We start from the raw sequence: 14,575 nt of genomic DNA on the forward strand, positions 1-14,575 counted from the left end.
TTGCTTTTAATTGTACTCACAATGAGCAGCCATGAATAGCTCAGCAATGCAAAGAAAGGTATTTATCATCTTTATGTTCTAAATTAAGAACCACCACTGTAATATGACAAATAAAATGAGACAGAGAGAGAGAGAGAGAAAGAGAGAAAGAAAATCTCAGCAGCATGTATTAATTAGAAGTGGAACCTGGCTGAGGACCATAAATAAAATATATAGAACTAATTTTCAAAAACAACATTTATTAATATAAAGAAGTAAACGTCATAAAGTTGAATGAAACATCTTTAGTTCTATTACCTTGTGGCAATTATTCATGTGATTGTGATTTTCTTTAACTTCTCTACAACCCTTGCAAGAACTCAGCTAGTGGAGAAGTCTAGAAGAGGTTCTCATTTAATGTTTGTCCCATGTTTTCTAAAGTAAGTAAACAATACTATAGAACATAATCAATTCTGAGCATATGATATTTTCAATATGACCACATCCTTTCTTATCCAACTGCTAGTCTGGGAGGCTAAAATTAGTTCTTATTTGGAACCTATAGTCCTCCAGTGTAGTAATTTCTGATATATAATAACATAAATTTCATTTAAATATTTTATAAGATGAAAAATATTTGCCCATTTGAGAATATTTTTTCGGGTCTCCTTTATTTATTTCAAATAGGTGGTCCCAGTCTGCACTCCATTTTTAACTGTTATCACAGCACCCAATTTATTTCCTATATAGATTTTGTCATAAATTAAATTTCATTTATTTCTTATTTTTATTTTTTGTTATACTCCCCCCTCTAGAATGTAAGGACTACTATGTATAGCAGAGACCATGTCTATCTTGTTCAACATTCTATCCCCAGGCCAAGAATAGTGCCTGACACATAGGGTTCCCTTAATAAATGTACTTTATATAAGTAAGTGGATGAACTGCAAATAGATATTAAAATGCACCTCAGTATCATCATATATCGAATGTCATGATAAAGAGAGAACATCTAGAAAACGTTATGCGAAGAAAAATATATGTCGTGTTGGTGGGGGGGGGAAGAGTTGAAGAAAATGTGAAACACCTAGCAGTCAAATTGCAATAGAACTGACCTAAATTGATGAATAATGGAAAGGAACATTCTGAAGGTCATTTCAGTATTATTGGAGACACAAGGAGGTCAACAAATTAACCAAAATAAATGTCCCCTCATTATTAATGAATGATTTTTTTTCTCAATAGTAAATCAGTTTGAAGAGTATTTCAGCAACCAAAGTCTGGAATTAAGATTTTAACAACCTATGCAACAATCTTGCATGTTCTTCACATGTACCCCAAAACCTAAAATGCTATCAAATAAATTTAAAAAAAAAAAAAAGACTTTAACAATCATGAAAAGAAATAAGAATAAAAAATGTGAGCCAGAATCAGGATACTTCAGTCAACAGTAACAATACCAGGACCTCTTATATCCTTTGATTTTTTTGAGGCAGGTTTGTCCCTTCTATTTAAATTTAAATATAATTTTAAGATTAAGTCCTACCTATTTATGTCTGGTTTTGTTGCATTTGCTTTTGGGTTCTTGGTCACAAACTCTTTGCCTAAGCCAAAGTCTATAAGTGTTTCTGCACAGCAAAAGCAGAGTAAACAGACAACCCGCAGAGTTGGAGAAAATGTTCACAATCTATACATCCAACAGAGAACTAATATATACAATCTACAAGGAGCTCAAACAAATCAGCAAAAAAAAAAAAATCCCATTAAAAATTCAGCTGAAGACATGAACAGACAACTCTCAAAAGCAGGTATACAAACGGCCAACAAACATATGAACTAATGCTCAATAACACTAATGACCAGGGAAATGCAAATGAAAACCACAATGTGACAACACCTTACTCCTGCAAGAATGGCCATAATAAAGAAATCAAAAAATAATAGATGTTGGCATGTATGCACTTGTACACTGCTGGTGGAAATGTAAACTGGTACAACAACTATGAAAAACAGCATGGAGGTTCCTTAAAGAACTAAAAGTAAAACAACCATATGATCCAGCAATCCCCCTACCCCACAAAAAAGAAGTCATTATATGAAAAAGATACTTGCACATGCATTTTTATAGTAGCACAATGTACAATTGCAAAAATATGGAACAAGCCCAAATGCCCATCCATCAACAAGTGGATAAAGTAATTATGCCATATATATATGATAGAATCCTACTCAGCCATAAAAAGGAATGAATTAATGGCATTTGCAGCAACCTGGATAGAACTGGAGTCTATTATTCTAAGTGAAGTAACCCAGGAATTGAAAAGTAAACATCGTATCTTCTCACTCATAAGTGGGGGCTAAGCTATCTGGATGCAAAGGAATAAGAATGTTACAATGGACCCTGGTGGGGGGGAGAGTGGGAGGGTAGTGAGGGCTAAAGGGCTACCAATTGTGTTCAGTGTATACTTGCTGGTGGATGGCTGCAGCAAAATCTCACAAATCACCGCTAAGGAACTTGTTCATGTAGCCAAATACCACTTCTTCCCCAAAAACCTGTGGAAACAAAAAATTTTAAAAAATAAAATGACTCTAAAAAAATTATTTCTTCAGTACTGCAATAATTCATATAAGATGCTCTTTTAAAAACACCAGCCCAGTAATGACGTTTCTACCAATGAACTTACCCTAACTCTGTCTTTGAGTCTCCAAAACCAATGAACTCTATTTCCAAGTAGCTTATGTGAACGTTTTTTTGTTTGTTTGTTTTTTTTTTCCAATATCAGCTTCTCTTTACTTTGCCTCTTCAGATGCATATGTGACTAGGCATAGCTGTGCATCCCCGGTTATAAACTTCATTTCTAATTCCCAAATAAATTCAACGTATTTGGAGAAATATATATTTGTATATATCTCCAAATACATATTTGGGGAAATATATATAAATGTTGAATTTTTTAAAAATTATATATATATAATTTTTTAAAAATTATATATATATTTTTTTTTTTAAAAATTATATATATATATATTTTTAAAAATTATATACATATATAATTTATATATATATAATTATATGTATAATTTTTAAAATTGTATTTCTAATGGAAATGTGCTAGAACTTAAGTGTTCCTCCAAGTCAATAAATAATTATTTGAATTATAGTATAAACCAAAGGTAAGTATTACCGATGATTCCTTATTGAGAAAAATCAAGGTAATTAGAATGTGCATTTCTTCTCAAATCAGATGCATTAGTTTACTTTAAGCCTTGGAGTTTGAGTTTTCACATTGTGACATTCTAGTATTGCCATTTACACTCTCTGATATTGCACAGGAATTAGGTTTTAAGGACAAAGTAAGGAAGTAAATGTATACTAATAAAATAATGATAAAAATATTCATAACATTTTATAAGGGTAAAACATTTTTATGCCATCTCACCCCCAAAAAGAAATGTATGGAAAGGAAATTTCATAATGAAGAAAATCTTTGTTAAGAGCATATTTTAGATAGGGGCAAAGGAGAAGTACCAAGAAATTAAAAGACCAAATAGAAAATGAAGATACTTTATCTTGTAAATGTAATGTGCACTTGATATAACTACTGTTATATGTGAAAAAGCAGAAAAATATTGATTACTTTTAGAAAAAAATGGGTACGCAGTTGCTGTTTTCTGTTATGTGGATTCATGTGGATGGCTGAGAACTATAAAAGAGGATGCCCAGCAGCTTTCACAGGAATTGCCTTATTATTTAGTATGTTTTCTTAGCATGTTCTCAGAGATCTGGGATCAGATCTCTGCCTTGTGTTTATGAACATACTAGGTATGTTTCTCTTAAAGCATCCTGTGATTTTTCCGTTGATATTGATTCAACAATAATGTATTGTTTTACATTTGCAGTTTTATGTAAAGAGAGGCAGAGACTTTTTTTCAATCATCTGCTTGTTTCAATTTTAACTTTTCCTCATCTGCGGAGAAGTGTTCACCATGTTTCATACTTTTGAACACACGTTCCGGAAATGAGGACGAAATGTTAATATATGATGGTCAGTATTTGAAATATGGTTTGGTTTGGTTTGACATTCTAAACCAAATTAGCTTCAATTAGCTTCCCATGACATATTCCCTTCTAATTCCTTACAAGCTAACATGTAACCCTGCTCCTGTGATCCGCCAACCCTCACGCCCTCGACCCTGCCCCACGCACACCTAATTGAGTCCATATATATCCAAGTTCTACTGGTAAATAGACTGACCATCAATATATAAATTAGTCTCCTTTGAAAAGATGAGCTAAGCTTATGTGACTACTCCCTCAGAGATAATGTTATAAAAATGATTCAGGAGCTTTTGTAGTTAGATATGCATTTTAAGGTTGGAATGTCATTGGCTCTACGTGTATTTTCTTTCCTTTTTTGAGACAGTATTACTCTGTTGCCTAGGCTGGAGTGTAGTGGCATGAACATGGCTTGCTGCAGCCTCCGCTTCCTGGGCTCAAGCGATCCTCTCACAGCACTGAGTAGCTGCGAACACAGGTGCCTGCCACCACACTCAGCTAATTGTTTAATTAGCTGGGAATCTTTCCAGGTTGAACACCCTGCTCTTGGACTCCTGGGCTGAAGCAATTCTCCTGCCTTGGCCTCACGAAGTGCTGGGATGACAGAAGTAAGCCACCATGCCCGGCCTTACGTTTTCTTAAAGGTTATATAAAAGTATTCAACTATAAAATCACCTGCACCTGTTTGTTTTTTTTAATAGCATATGTGTGATCATTCTGCAATCTTTTCTATGACTATGGTTCTTTTTGCCTTTGAATCAAATTTGGTAATTTCTCTTTTTTTAAGAAATTGGCCAGGTCCTCAGTTTTTCATGTTTTTGACAAAATAGGTAAATTTCTACAGCATATGTGAAACAAATTTAACAGTACATAGTAACATTTAATAATATATATATATATACCATTTAATTGTACAATCCCCACTTCTTACAATCTGGTTAATAGAAGTAGAACCAATAATATATCGAATTACGTGAATGTGGATGTTTATTATACCATCGTTTGTTATAATACTAAAATAGCTGAAAGCAACTTTAATGTCCAACAATAGAGAAACAGTTTAACGTATTTTAAGTGTCATCTAAAAGCATAGGTTAATGGGTATAGAGTTTCCGTTTAACAAGATAAAAAGAGCTCTAGAGCTAGAAAGCGATGATGGTTGCACAACAATGTGAATGTTTCTAATACCGCTTAAACACTTAAAAATTTTTAAGATGGTAAATTTTGTTACATGTATTTTACAACAATTTTGAAATTTAAAATAAAGCATAATGTTCCCGTTTTAAAAAATTGTTTTTCTTTTATTTCTTCTTCTAGGTCAAGGGAAATGACTACGAATCAAGATTTTTAATCAGAGAATGTGGTGAATATGTATTTTTCCTGTATGAGACATATGTTCAGTTAACAAGCACTAGCAAGGAAACAAATTTGTCTGAGACTATCTGCTAAGTAGGCGATACTCGCCTACCTTATTTCAATGTATCATAACAGAAAATAGCTTGATGATATATAAAACTCTGAATAGACTGGATTCTGAATACATAGTAATTGCATAAATTCACATGTACTATTCTAAGTATTCATTTTAAACTAATAGGATTTGATTAAAAGGGCATCCTATACATGTATCAAATCATCACATTGTACATCTTCAATATATCCCATCTTTGTCAAGTAAATATTTTAAAATAAAAAATCACCCTGAAGAGATGACAAACTGAAATATATTTAAACTTGTTATATTATTATATGTTTTTAATACCCAGATTTATTCACAGTTGAATTATTTTTTTAAATTATAGTAAGAACACTTAACATGAGATCAACCCTTCTAACCAACTTTTTAAGAGCATAATACGGTATTGTTAAATATATGCACAATGTTTTAAAGCAGATCTCTAGAATTTACTCATCTTGTGTAACTAAAACTTTATATCCACTGGATTTCCGGGTTCCCCTCCAGTAATCACTCCCAACCACCGCTCTAATATGTTTCTATGAGTCTATTTATTCTAAATACATCATTGACATGGAAACATGCACTATTTGTCCTTCTGTGATTGGCTTGGTCCATTCCTGTTGCCACATGTTGCAAAAGGCTGAATAATATTCCATTGTATGTATATACCACACTTTTTTTTAAATCCATTTCAATCATCAGTGGACATTCATGTTGTTTCCAAGATGGAAATAGTGCTTTAAATAATACTGTAAACAATGCTACCGTAAATAATGTTGTAACTAACATGGGAGTGCAAATATCTCTGAGATTCTGATTTCAATTACTTTGGATATATACCTAATATATGTGATTACTATCCAATTTGGATATACATAAACTTGGATACATATTAACTCAGTTAGTTGTGTGTGGGGCATGATAGAGAGCATGTGTTGGCAATTTGCAGGAGTAGGGTTACATGTGAACTTGTAAGGATTTAGCAATCCTAGTAGGATTGCTGGTTTATATGGACTTTCTACGTAAGTTTTTGAAGAACCTCCATACTGTTTACCATAGCAGTTGCACCACTTTCCATTCCCACCAACAGTGATGGATTCCAGTTCTTCCACATCCTTGCCAACATTTGTTATGTTTTGATTTGTTATAATAGCCATCTCAACAGATGTGAGGTGACATCTCATTAAGGGTTTGATTTGCATTTCAATGATGATTATGATGTTGGGCATATTTTCATTTCCTCATTAGCCATTTATATTTCTTCTTTTGAAAGATTACTATTCAAGTTGTTTTTTGTTTGTTTGTTTTTGCTATTAAGTTGTAAAAGGTCCTTTTATTTTGGGGACATTAAACTCTTACTGGATATTTGTTTTACAAAAATTTTCTCCCCTTATGGAAGTTGCCTTTACACTCTGTTGATTGTTTATTTTAATGTGCAGAAGATTTTTAATTTTATGTAGTCTCACTTTTCTAAATTCTTTTTTTGTTTGTTTGTTTGTGTTTTGGTGCCATATACAAGAAGTCATTGGTAAGATCAATGTCATGAAGCTCTCACCCTGTTTTCTTCTAAAATTTTATAGTTTCGGATCTTAGGTGGAAAGTCTGTATTTTGAGTTGATTTTTGTGTAAAATGTAAGATAAGGGTCCAATTTTATGTATATCCAAATTTTTCACACCATTTGTGAAAGAGATAATCCTTTCTTCATTGTGTTTTCTGGGCACCTTTGTCAAAGACCAGTTAACTGCCCATGTGTGGGTTTATTTCTGGGCTCTCTATTCTGCCTCATTGGCCTATATGTCTGTTTTTATGACAGTCCAACAGTGTTTTAATTACTGTAGCTTTGTAATACGTTTTGAAATCAGGAAGAATGGTGTCTCCAGCTTTCTTCTTCTTTCTCAGATTGCTTTGGTTATTCAGGGGTTTTTTGTGGCTCCACATGAATTTTAGGTTGTTTTTTCTATTTCTGTAAAAAAAAAAATGCCATTGGGTTTTTGATAGGGATTGTATTAATCAGTTTGGATAGTATGGAGATTTAAAAAATGTTACACTTTCGAGTTTTCTATAGATAAGATTATGTCAGCTGCAAACAAAGATGTTTTACTTTTCTTCTTTCTGATTTTGATGCCTTTTGTTTCTTTCTCTTGCCTAATTGCTCTGCCTAAAATTTCCACTACTATGTTGAATGGAAGTGGTAAGTGTTGAGAAGCAATTATTTTGAAAATGTGTATTTTAACAAATCATTTCTAACTATAATTTTAGAGAAAATATGTGCAAATAAATTTGAATATGGACAACGTTAGATGGTTACATGAACAGATGAAAATATTGATTTGGATCAATGATGAGATGGTGGGAACTGGATTTATATTGTTATTTTCCTGTAGCATTTTCAATAAGGCAATTTTTAAAATGAGAAAAGTATTAAATAAACTAGAGTTCTAACCCATTGTTAATTATATATATAAGAAAATATGTTTATAAAAATACGTTCAAAATGCAATAAAGTAAGCAATGTTCACAAGTATTCCCGCATGTTGGTCCCTCTGATCGTATTGTAAAACCAGTTTATTCGTTTATAATATTGTTGTTCGTATTTGCCTTTTCTCAAAATCTCCATGTCTTACCTAACCAAAAACACTAGAAATGAAGCAAGAAAAAATAGGAAAGAAAATCCCTAAGTGTCTGAGTAAATAATGAGGGTTAATGTCTTTATTCAACTCTACAGCCTAATAGACACTGCAAAATGTATAAAGTGAATCAGTACATTAATTTAGCCTGGTATTCTGAGAACTTATTAGGAAAACACACAGTAAGGTATTGGCCTTCTCTTGCACTCTTTTTTTTCCAGGATCTTTTCCAGACTAAGAGGAGTCAGATTTTTCTGGTGCGGTAGGAGTTGTGGAAAGAACTCCTTGAAGTGTTGTGTATGCTAGATATCGGTGAATTTCTGAAAAGACGGTCAAAGTTTCTCTCCAAAAGGATTTCTCAAATACTCTGAAGAAAGATATTGTTAAAAAACCACTGAGTTGAGTCCAGTCTGATGGCACTGTAGCCTTCAGTGGTTTCAAGTTGTCAACTTATGGTGAAAATAGTAATTGTGGAAAGTGCATATATCTTAACATGTTTATTCCATCTATAAATATTAATTATATATTTTGTATTGATTCCGTGGTTATTATCTCTTTTACTGATATTTTGTCACTGTAATTCTGGCGGCAGCTCAACAGTTTCAATGCTTTGTGGCACTAAACACCATCAAAAGCCATTATACGGCTGTCTAATCATTAAAACCTCAGTATTATGGGATCAGAGAAAAGATCTCTTTCCTTATCACCTGGGGAAAATATTACCATTATGTTGCAGATTAATTAAGTAAGGCTAAGGGCCAAAGGCAACGTGGCCCTGTATTCTACTTGACCCTGTGATCCTTTAGCACTGGATTGAGAGGCCAGTACAGTCGCAAACTTTGACTTTCCAGTGCACTCAGGAAAGTATGCAACTTATCCTTTTCCCTAAGCTAAAATTATTTTGAGAATTTGTTTTTTAAAATTTATTAGTTATTTTTGCTCTGGTCGTCATCTTCTTATGTGATTTTTAGATGATCAGCTTACGTATAGTATTTTAAATAATAAATAACATTTAAAATATAAGAAACATCTAAAACCCATCTTAGATTTTTCTTTTTCTTCCGTCTCCTCTCTCTCTGTGTGTCTTTCTCTCTCTCTCTCTGTCTCTCTGTCTCTCTCGCTCTCTCTTTCTTTTTTTTTAATCTTGGCACAGAGCAAGCGGGAAGTTACTTAGCACGGTTCCGGGTTTCTTGCGCCCCGCCCGTCCCCGCTCCCTATCACTGCTACTGGCTTTTGGTCCCAACGTTGGACTGTCCTGCGGTGAGAAACCCCAGCCCATCCGTCTGCGCTGGGACCGCCCGCCGCGCATCTGCCCTTCTTCGCTGACTCCGCCCCGCATCTGTCCAGACCCGCCTCGCGTCAGAGCTGACCCACTCACTGCGCGTTTGCCAGTCAGTCTCTCCGGACCTGCCTCGAGCCTCAGGCTGCCGAAATCACCGCGCCTCACTCGGTCCGTACCCAGTGGGCATCTTGGGTATCTGGGCGGTCTTCGATCCCCCGCGCGTGTGTCTGTCTGTCTGTCTCTGTGTCCTATCCGCTGCCTGCAGCCAGCCTGCCTGCCGCTCTTACCGCACCAAGTGTCTAGTGTACCCTTTCGCAGACGCTGAGTGCGGAGCGGCCTTAGTGAAAGGCAAGCCAGCCCGAGACTGGCCAGGCAGCCGGCGGAGGAATACGCGCTCGGTTCCTGCCCTTGTTGATATCATTTTAAACCAACAGGAGCTTTAGGCCTGTATTTATGCTGAAAACGGGTTGGGAGGCCTCTGTCTGCAATGCTAGTTGTGGGGAACCAGCCAGCTGCTTGGTGGTTTCTTGCAATTTCACGGGGACAGGAAAATTCCGTTTCTAGTACTGGCTTTTGAAACTGATTTTAAATCTGAAAGGGTGACAATTTTAAGTCCCCCCAGGGAGAATAGATTCGTATTTGGGGCGCCTTTTTGTCTGATGTGTTTGTTCCGAGCCTGCTGACCAGCTGTTTCTGAACTTCATTTTCTCAGCCTCGACAGTGATTCTGAGTCTGCTTTTAGCTTCCTTTTGCCTGCCTTGGCTTTTTCTGTTCGTGAACAGCTGTTTGGCCCATAGCTTAGAGAAAGCAGCCTTTTTTTCTCTCCAAAGAGAACCTCCTCCCAGTGCTCAGAGAGATGGGGAGCGGGGAGCCTAATCCTGCTGGCAAGAAAAAGAAGTATCTCAAGGCAGCTCTGTACGTGGGTGACTTGGACCCAGATGTCACCGAGGACATGCTCTATAAGAAGTTCAGGCCTGCTGGCCCTCTGCGATTCACCCGAATCTGCCGTGATCCGGTGACCCGCAGCCCCCTGGGCTATGGTTATGTTAACTTCCGCTTTCCCGCGGATGCAGAGTGGGCCTTGAACACCATGAATTTTGATTTGATTAATGGAAAGCCATTCCGCCTTATGTGGTCTCAGCCAGATGACCGCTTAAGAAAGTCTGGAGTGGGAAATATATTCATCAAAAACCTGGACAAATCCATAGACAATAGGGCCCTGTTTTACTTATTTTCTGCTTTTGGGAACATTCTGTCCTGCAAAGTCGTATGCGATGACAACGGCTCTAAGGGTTATGCCTACGTGCACTTTGACAGCCTGGCCGCTGCCAATAGAGCCATCTGGCACATGAATGGAGTGCGGCTCAACAACCGCCAGGTGTATGTTGGCAGATTCAAATTCCCAGAAGAGCGGGCGGCTGAGGTCAGAACCAGGGATAGAGCAACTTTCACCAATGTTTTCGTTAAAAACATTGGAGACGACATAGATGATGAAAAACTGAAGGAACTTTTCTGTGAATATGGGCCAACTGAGAGTGTTAAAGTAATAAGAGATGCCAGTGGGAAATCCAAAGGTTTTGGATTTGTGAGATATGAGACACACGAGGCTGCCCAAAAGGCTGTGCTAGACTTGCATGGAAAGTCCATCGATGGAAAAGTCCTCTATGTAGGGCGAGCGCAGAAGAAAATTGAACGCCTGGCTGAGTTGAGGCGGAGATTTGAACGACTGAGGTTAAAAGAAAAAAGTCGGCCCCCAGGGGTGCCTATCTATATTAAGAACTTGGATGAGACAATCAATGATGAAAAACTGAAGGAGGAATTTTCTTCCTTTGGGTCAATTAGTCGGGCCAAAGTGATGATGGAAGTGGGGCAAGGCAAAGGATTTGGTGTCGTCTGCTTTTCCTCTTTTGAAGAGGCCACCAAAGCAGTGGATGAGATGAATGGTCGCATAGTAGGGTCCAAGCCCCTGCATGTCACCCTGGGCCAGGCCAGGCGCAGGTGCTGAGAATACGAATGATCAGTTTGTTTCAGCCTTAGTTGGTGCCTACTTAGTTTGGGCTCTTTTGTGATAAGGGGTTATTTTATGCTAATTAGCAGCTTTTTTAAGTGAATTATTTCTTTTGAAAAAAATGCAAAACTAGAAAACTTTGTCCATTTTAGTAAACAGCATAATTTCTAATTGTAAAATTGTCATTTTGTACTTTTTTTGATGTAATATCCTTAGAAATATGTAGAATAAAGTGTATTCCTCCACTTTTTTTTTCCCTGAACAGTCCAGGTGACGCAATTGATTGAGTATATTTCCCTTCTTATTTCAATAATACTCAATTTAATTTTTTCATGTAAATATTGTCAACATGTTTCTTCTGAGTCTATCACAGTGCAAAGTTCTAACTTGCTTTTTAGAAGTCAGTAGAGCAGTGGAAAATGTATGTGATCCAATTAACATCTGCACAGTTTCACTTAAAATTATGCAAAATGAATGCTTTTTAAAGAAATGTGAAATTTCTTTTATTTATTTATTTAGATTCTTGTTTCATTTTTTAATATGTTGTGAGCATACTACATACAGACTTGATGGTACTTTTGACTAAATGTTCGGAGTGGTCATATTAACTTCTTGCCCAAAGAAGTAAGCATATTGGTGTTTTCTGAATTAGTCACTTAGAAAATTAACACTTTAGGCAGTAGCTATTTAAAGTATGAATTGCATCTTAAAAACCTTTCCTGAGAGATTTGGTATTTGAGTATACTTTCAGTACCACTCCTACTATTCATTTTTCTAAATTCTTTAGTACATGTACTTGGTTCATGTTAAATTAACAAGAAAGATGAATAACTGCACTGAATTGCCTTTACCTATAAATAATTTAATATTTTACCTTCAGCTTTTATCAACTGTCAATATAAAAGGCAAATATTCCACAGAATGATGTTGAAAACTTCTTGGAAGGACACCTTCTATTAAACTTATCTCTTGTAAATTCTTGAATGTATTCTTTTGATAATATTCACAGATGTTTCAAAGGTAAGGAATAGCTTGTCTCTTGGATTAAGTCATATGCCTTCAGCCATTATATGAGAACTGTGAAATCAGTATGGTTCTTCTTATGTCTTGACTGCTTGAAAATTAAAAAAAAAGTTTTGTTCAATGTTGCAGTTACATTATTTAGCCTGTAATTTCTAAATTAGAGATTCTCTGCATTTCACTTGCAGTTTCCTGTTCTCCTCATTGTCTGCCCTCCATTCATACTACTCTTATTTTTCTATTTTTTGTATTACCTTTTTAAAAATATATACCGGTTCAAGTCCTTTTTGGAAGAAGAAATACCTAAGTTATGTAAAATTTAAATAATTACTTTTTATAATATGATTCACTTATGCCACAGATTCAACTATTAGAATATGTTTTGTCTCTACTGTCAGTTTTATTACCTTATATACAAATCTTCATTTTCATACACAGTACAAAGTAAATATATAATTTTGTTAACACTTTTGTCAGCTCTTTTACCGTAAAATAATGACACTAAGTTGTTTCTGTGTATTCATTTATCTATAAATTACAGGTTTATTCATTTTCAAATATTTTCAAAATGGAAATCACTGTTTTTATTGATTATAAATATAACACATGCTCATTGTAAAAGATGTACACAATGCAGAAGGAAGTAAAGTTTCCACAGTTCAGAAATAACAATTAATATTTTCAATGTGTAAATATCTTTTCATAGCTTTTTTCCTATGTATACACAAGCATTTTGACCAAAAAAGCCATACTACATGTACTGCTCTGTATTTTTAATTCTAAACTGAACCATAATCATCTTTTCATGACAATAAATTTCAATCTATATCATCTTAGTGATTGTATAGTATTCTATTGTGTTGACATATAACTTATCTATACAGTTTGCTATTGAATCTAACTTATCTGATTTTTAACAATTTACATGAGTAAGCAATGCCATGATGAACATCCCTTGCTTATCATCATCAATTACATGACTGCAAAAAGTGTCTATAATAAGTGAAAGCTTAAATACGATAGTAGAAATGTGCACATCCATACTGATATATGTATCAAAATTTTGGAATACATTCAAGGTATAGTCTGCATTTAGATTGAGAAATGGAAGACTAAAAACAAGTATTCTTTTTCATATTTTCTGAGCCAACTTGCTTTACATTATTGTGATTCTTAATATACATGAAAACTGTGAAACTGCAAATAAACTTTAAAATATCTATATTGGTAATTATTTATCATATATAGTCTCCATTTGTTTTTACCCATTACCAGTTTTTAGTTAAATTTATAAATCTGAAATATCAGTGTTAGCCTGTATCCTTTACAAATGCTTTGATTTAATATAAATCTAGAAAGGCATCTATAATGCAAAAAATCATCAAATAAAAACATTTAATCTATTTTTGGAACAATGTATTTAAAGTATTACTATTTTTGAAAAGCTAGCCGCTATACAGAAAAGAAGAAATTAAAGTATGCACAAATATGGATAAAATGTATATATTTAAGGCTCTGATAAACTTGAAAAAAAAACACTGTAAATTCTTTTGGTGAAAATCACAGGAAAGATATTCTCTATTTGGACATAAACACCAGGGCAGCTTTTCAATCCTGTACTTTTAAATTTTAGCTATATTTAATAGACTCATAGTAACGAAGCCTTCCAAAGAGAAGCAACACAATCTTTAATCAGTGACAAAGGATTTTAAAAAGCATTTTGCTCATCATTTCTTTTAGCACAAGGTTATTAGTACAAATTAAATAGTTAGGTTAAGAATGGACCATTTAGTAAAAATTTTGTTTTGTTCTATTTAGCTTTTCAAAACAACCACTTGTACAAACTGTAAGTGTACCCAAGGAGAAGAAAACTAAAAATGCTGCTTTGTAATTACAAGCCGTCATAGTCAAGGTTATTTTGAGTAGCCTTTTTTGTACAAGAAGTCAGCACATGTTGCTGTCTATCTAGTAATAATGGATAGGGAGAAAAATAAAGTATTACAGATGTAAGTGATATTTTTAGCCTAGTGGAAAAAAGCTACAATTAGTTTTTTAAGGAGAGATGGGAATGGAGTGAACACCCTCTTCTTTTTTTTTTTATGAGATGGAGTTTCTCTCTTGTTACCCAGGCTGGAGTGCAAT

General features: G+C 34.7%; 1 protein-coding gene across 2 annotated transcripts; it reads left to right on the forward strand.

Annotated features, from left to right (window-relative positions):
* Positions 1-9,332: 9,332 nt before the first annotated feature.
* PABPC5 (poly(A) binding protein cytoplasmic 5) lies at positions 9,333-13,266 on the forward strand. Of its 2 annotated transcripts, none has more exons than XM_032258720.1 (2): positions 9,333-9,573; positions 10,118-13,266. In XM_032258720.1, the coding sequence occupies exon 2, from the start codon at positions 10,262-10,264 to the stop codon at positions 11,408-11,410; it is 1,149 nt and encodes a 382-aa protein (XP_032114611.1). In that variant the 5' UTR covers positions 9,333-9,573; positions 10,118-10,261; the 3' UTR covers positions 11,411-13,266. The 2 variants fall into 2 exon arrangements, with proteins under 2 accessions (XP_032114611.1, XP_032114612.1); XM_032258721.1 differs by having other exon boundaries at positions 10,236-13,266.
* Positions 13,267-14,575: the final 1,309 nt, after the last annotated feature.

The sequence above is a fragment of the Sapajus apella genome, unplaced genomic scaffold (genome assembly GCF_009761245.1).
Source record: "Sapajus apella isolate SASKATOON/1434 unplaced genomic scaffold, GSC_monkey_1.0 scaffold104, whole genome shotgun sequence".
Classification (NCBI taxonomy): domain Eukaryota; kingdom Metazoa; phylum Chordata; class Mammalia; order Primates; family Cebidae; genus Sapajus; species Sapajus apella.

Coding starts and splice junctions, on each gene's coding strand:
- PABPC5 (XM_032258720.1), top strand. CDS start 10,262: ATGGGGAGCGGGGAGCCTAATCCTGCTGGCAAGAAAAAGAAGTATCTC.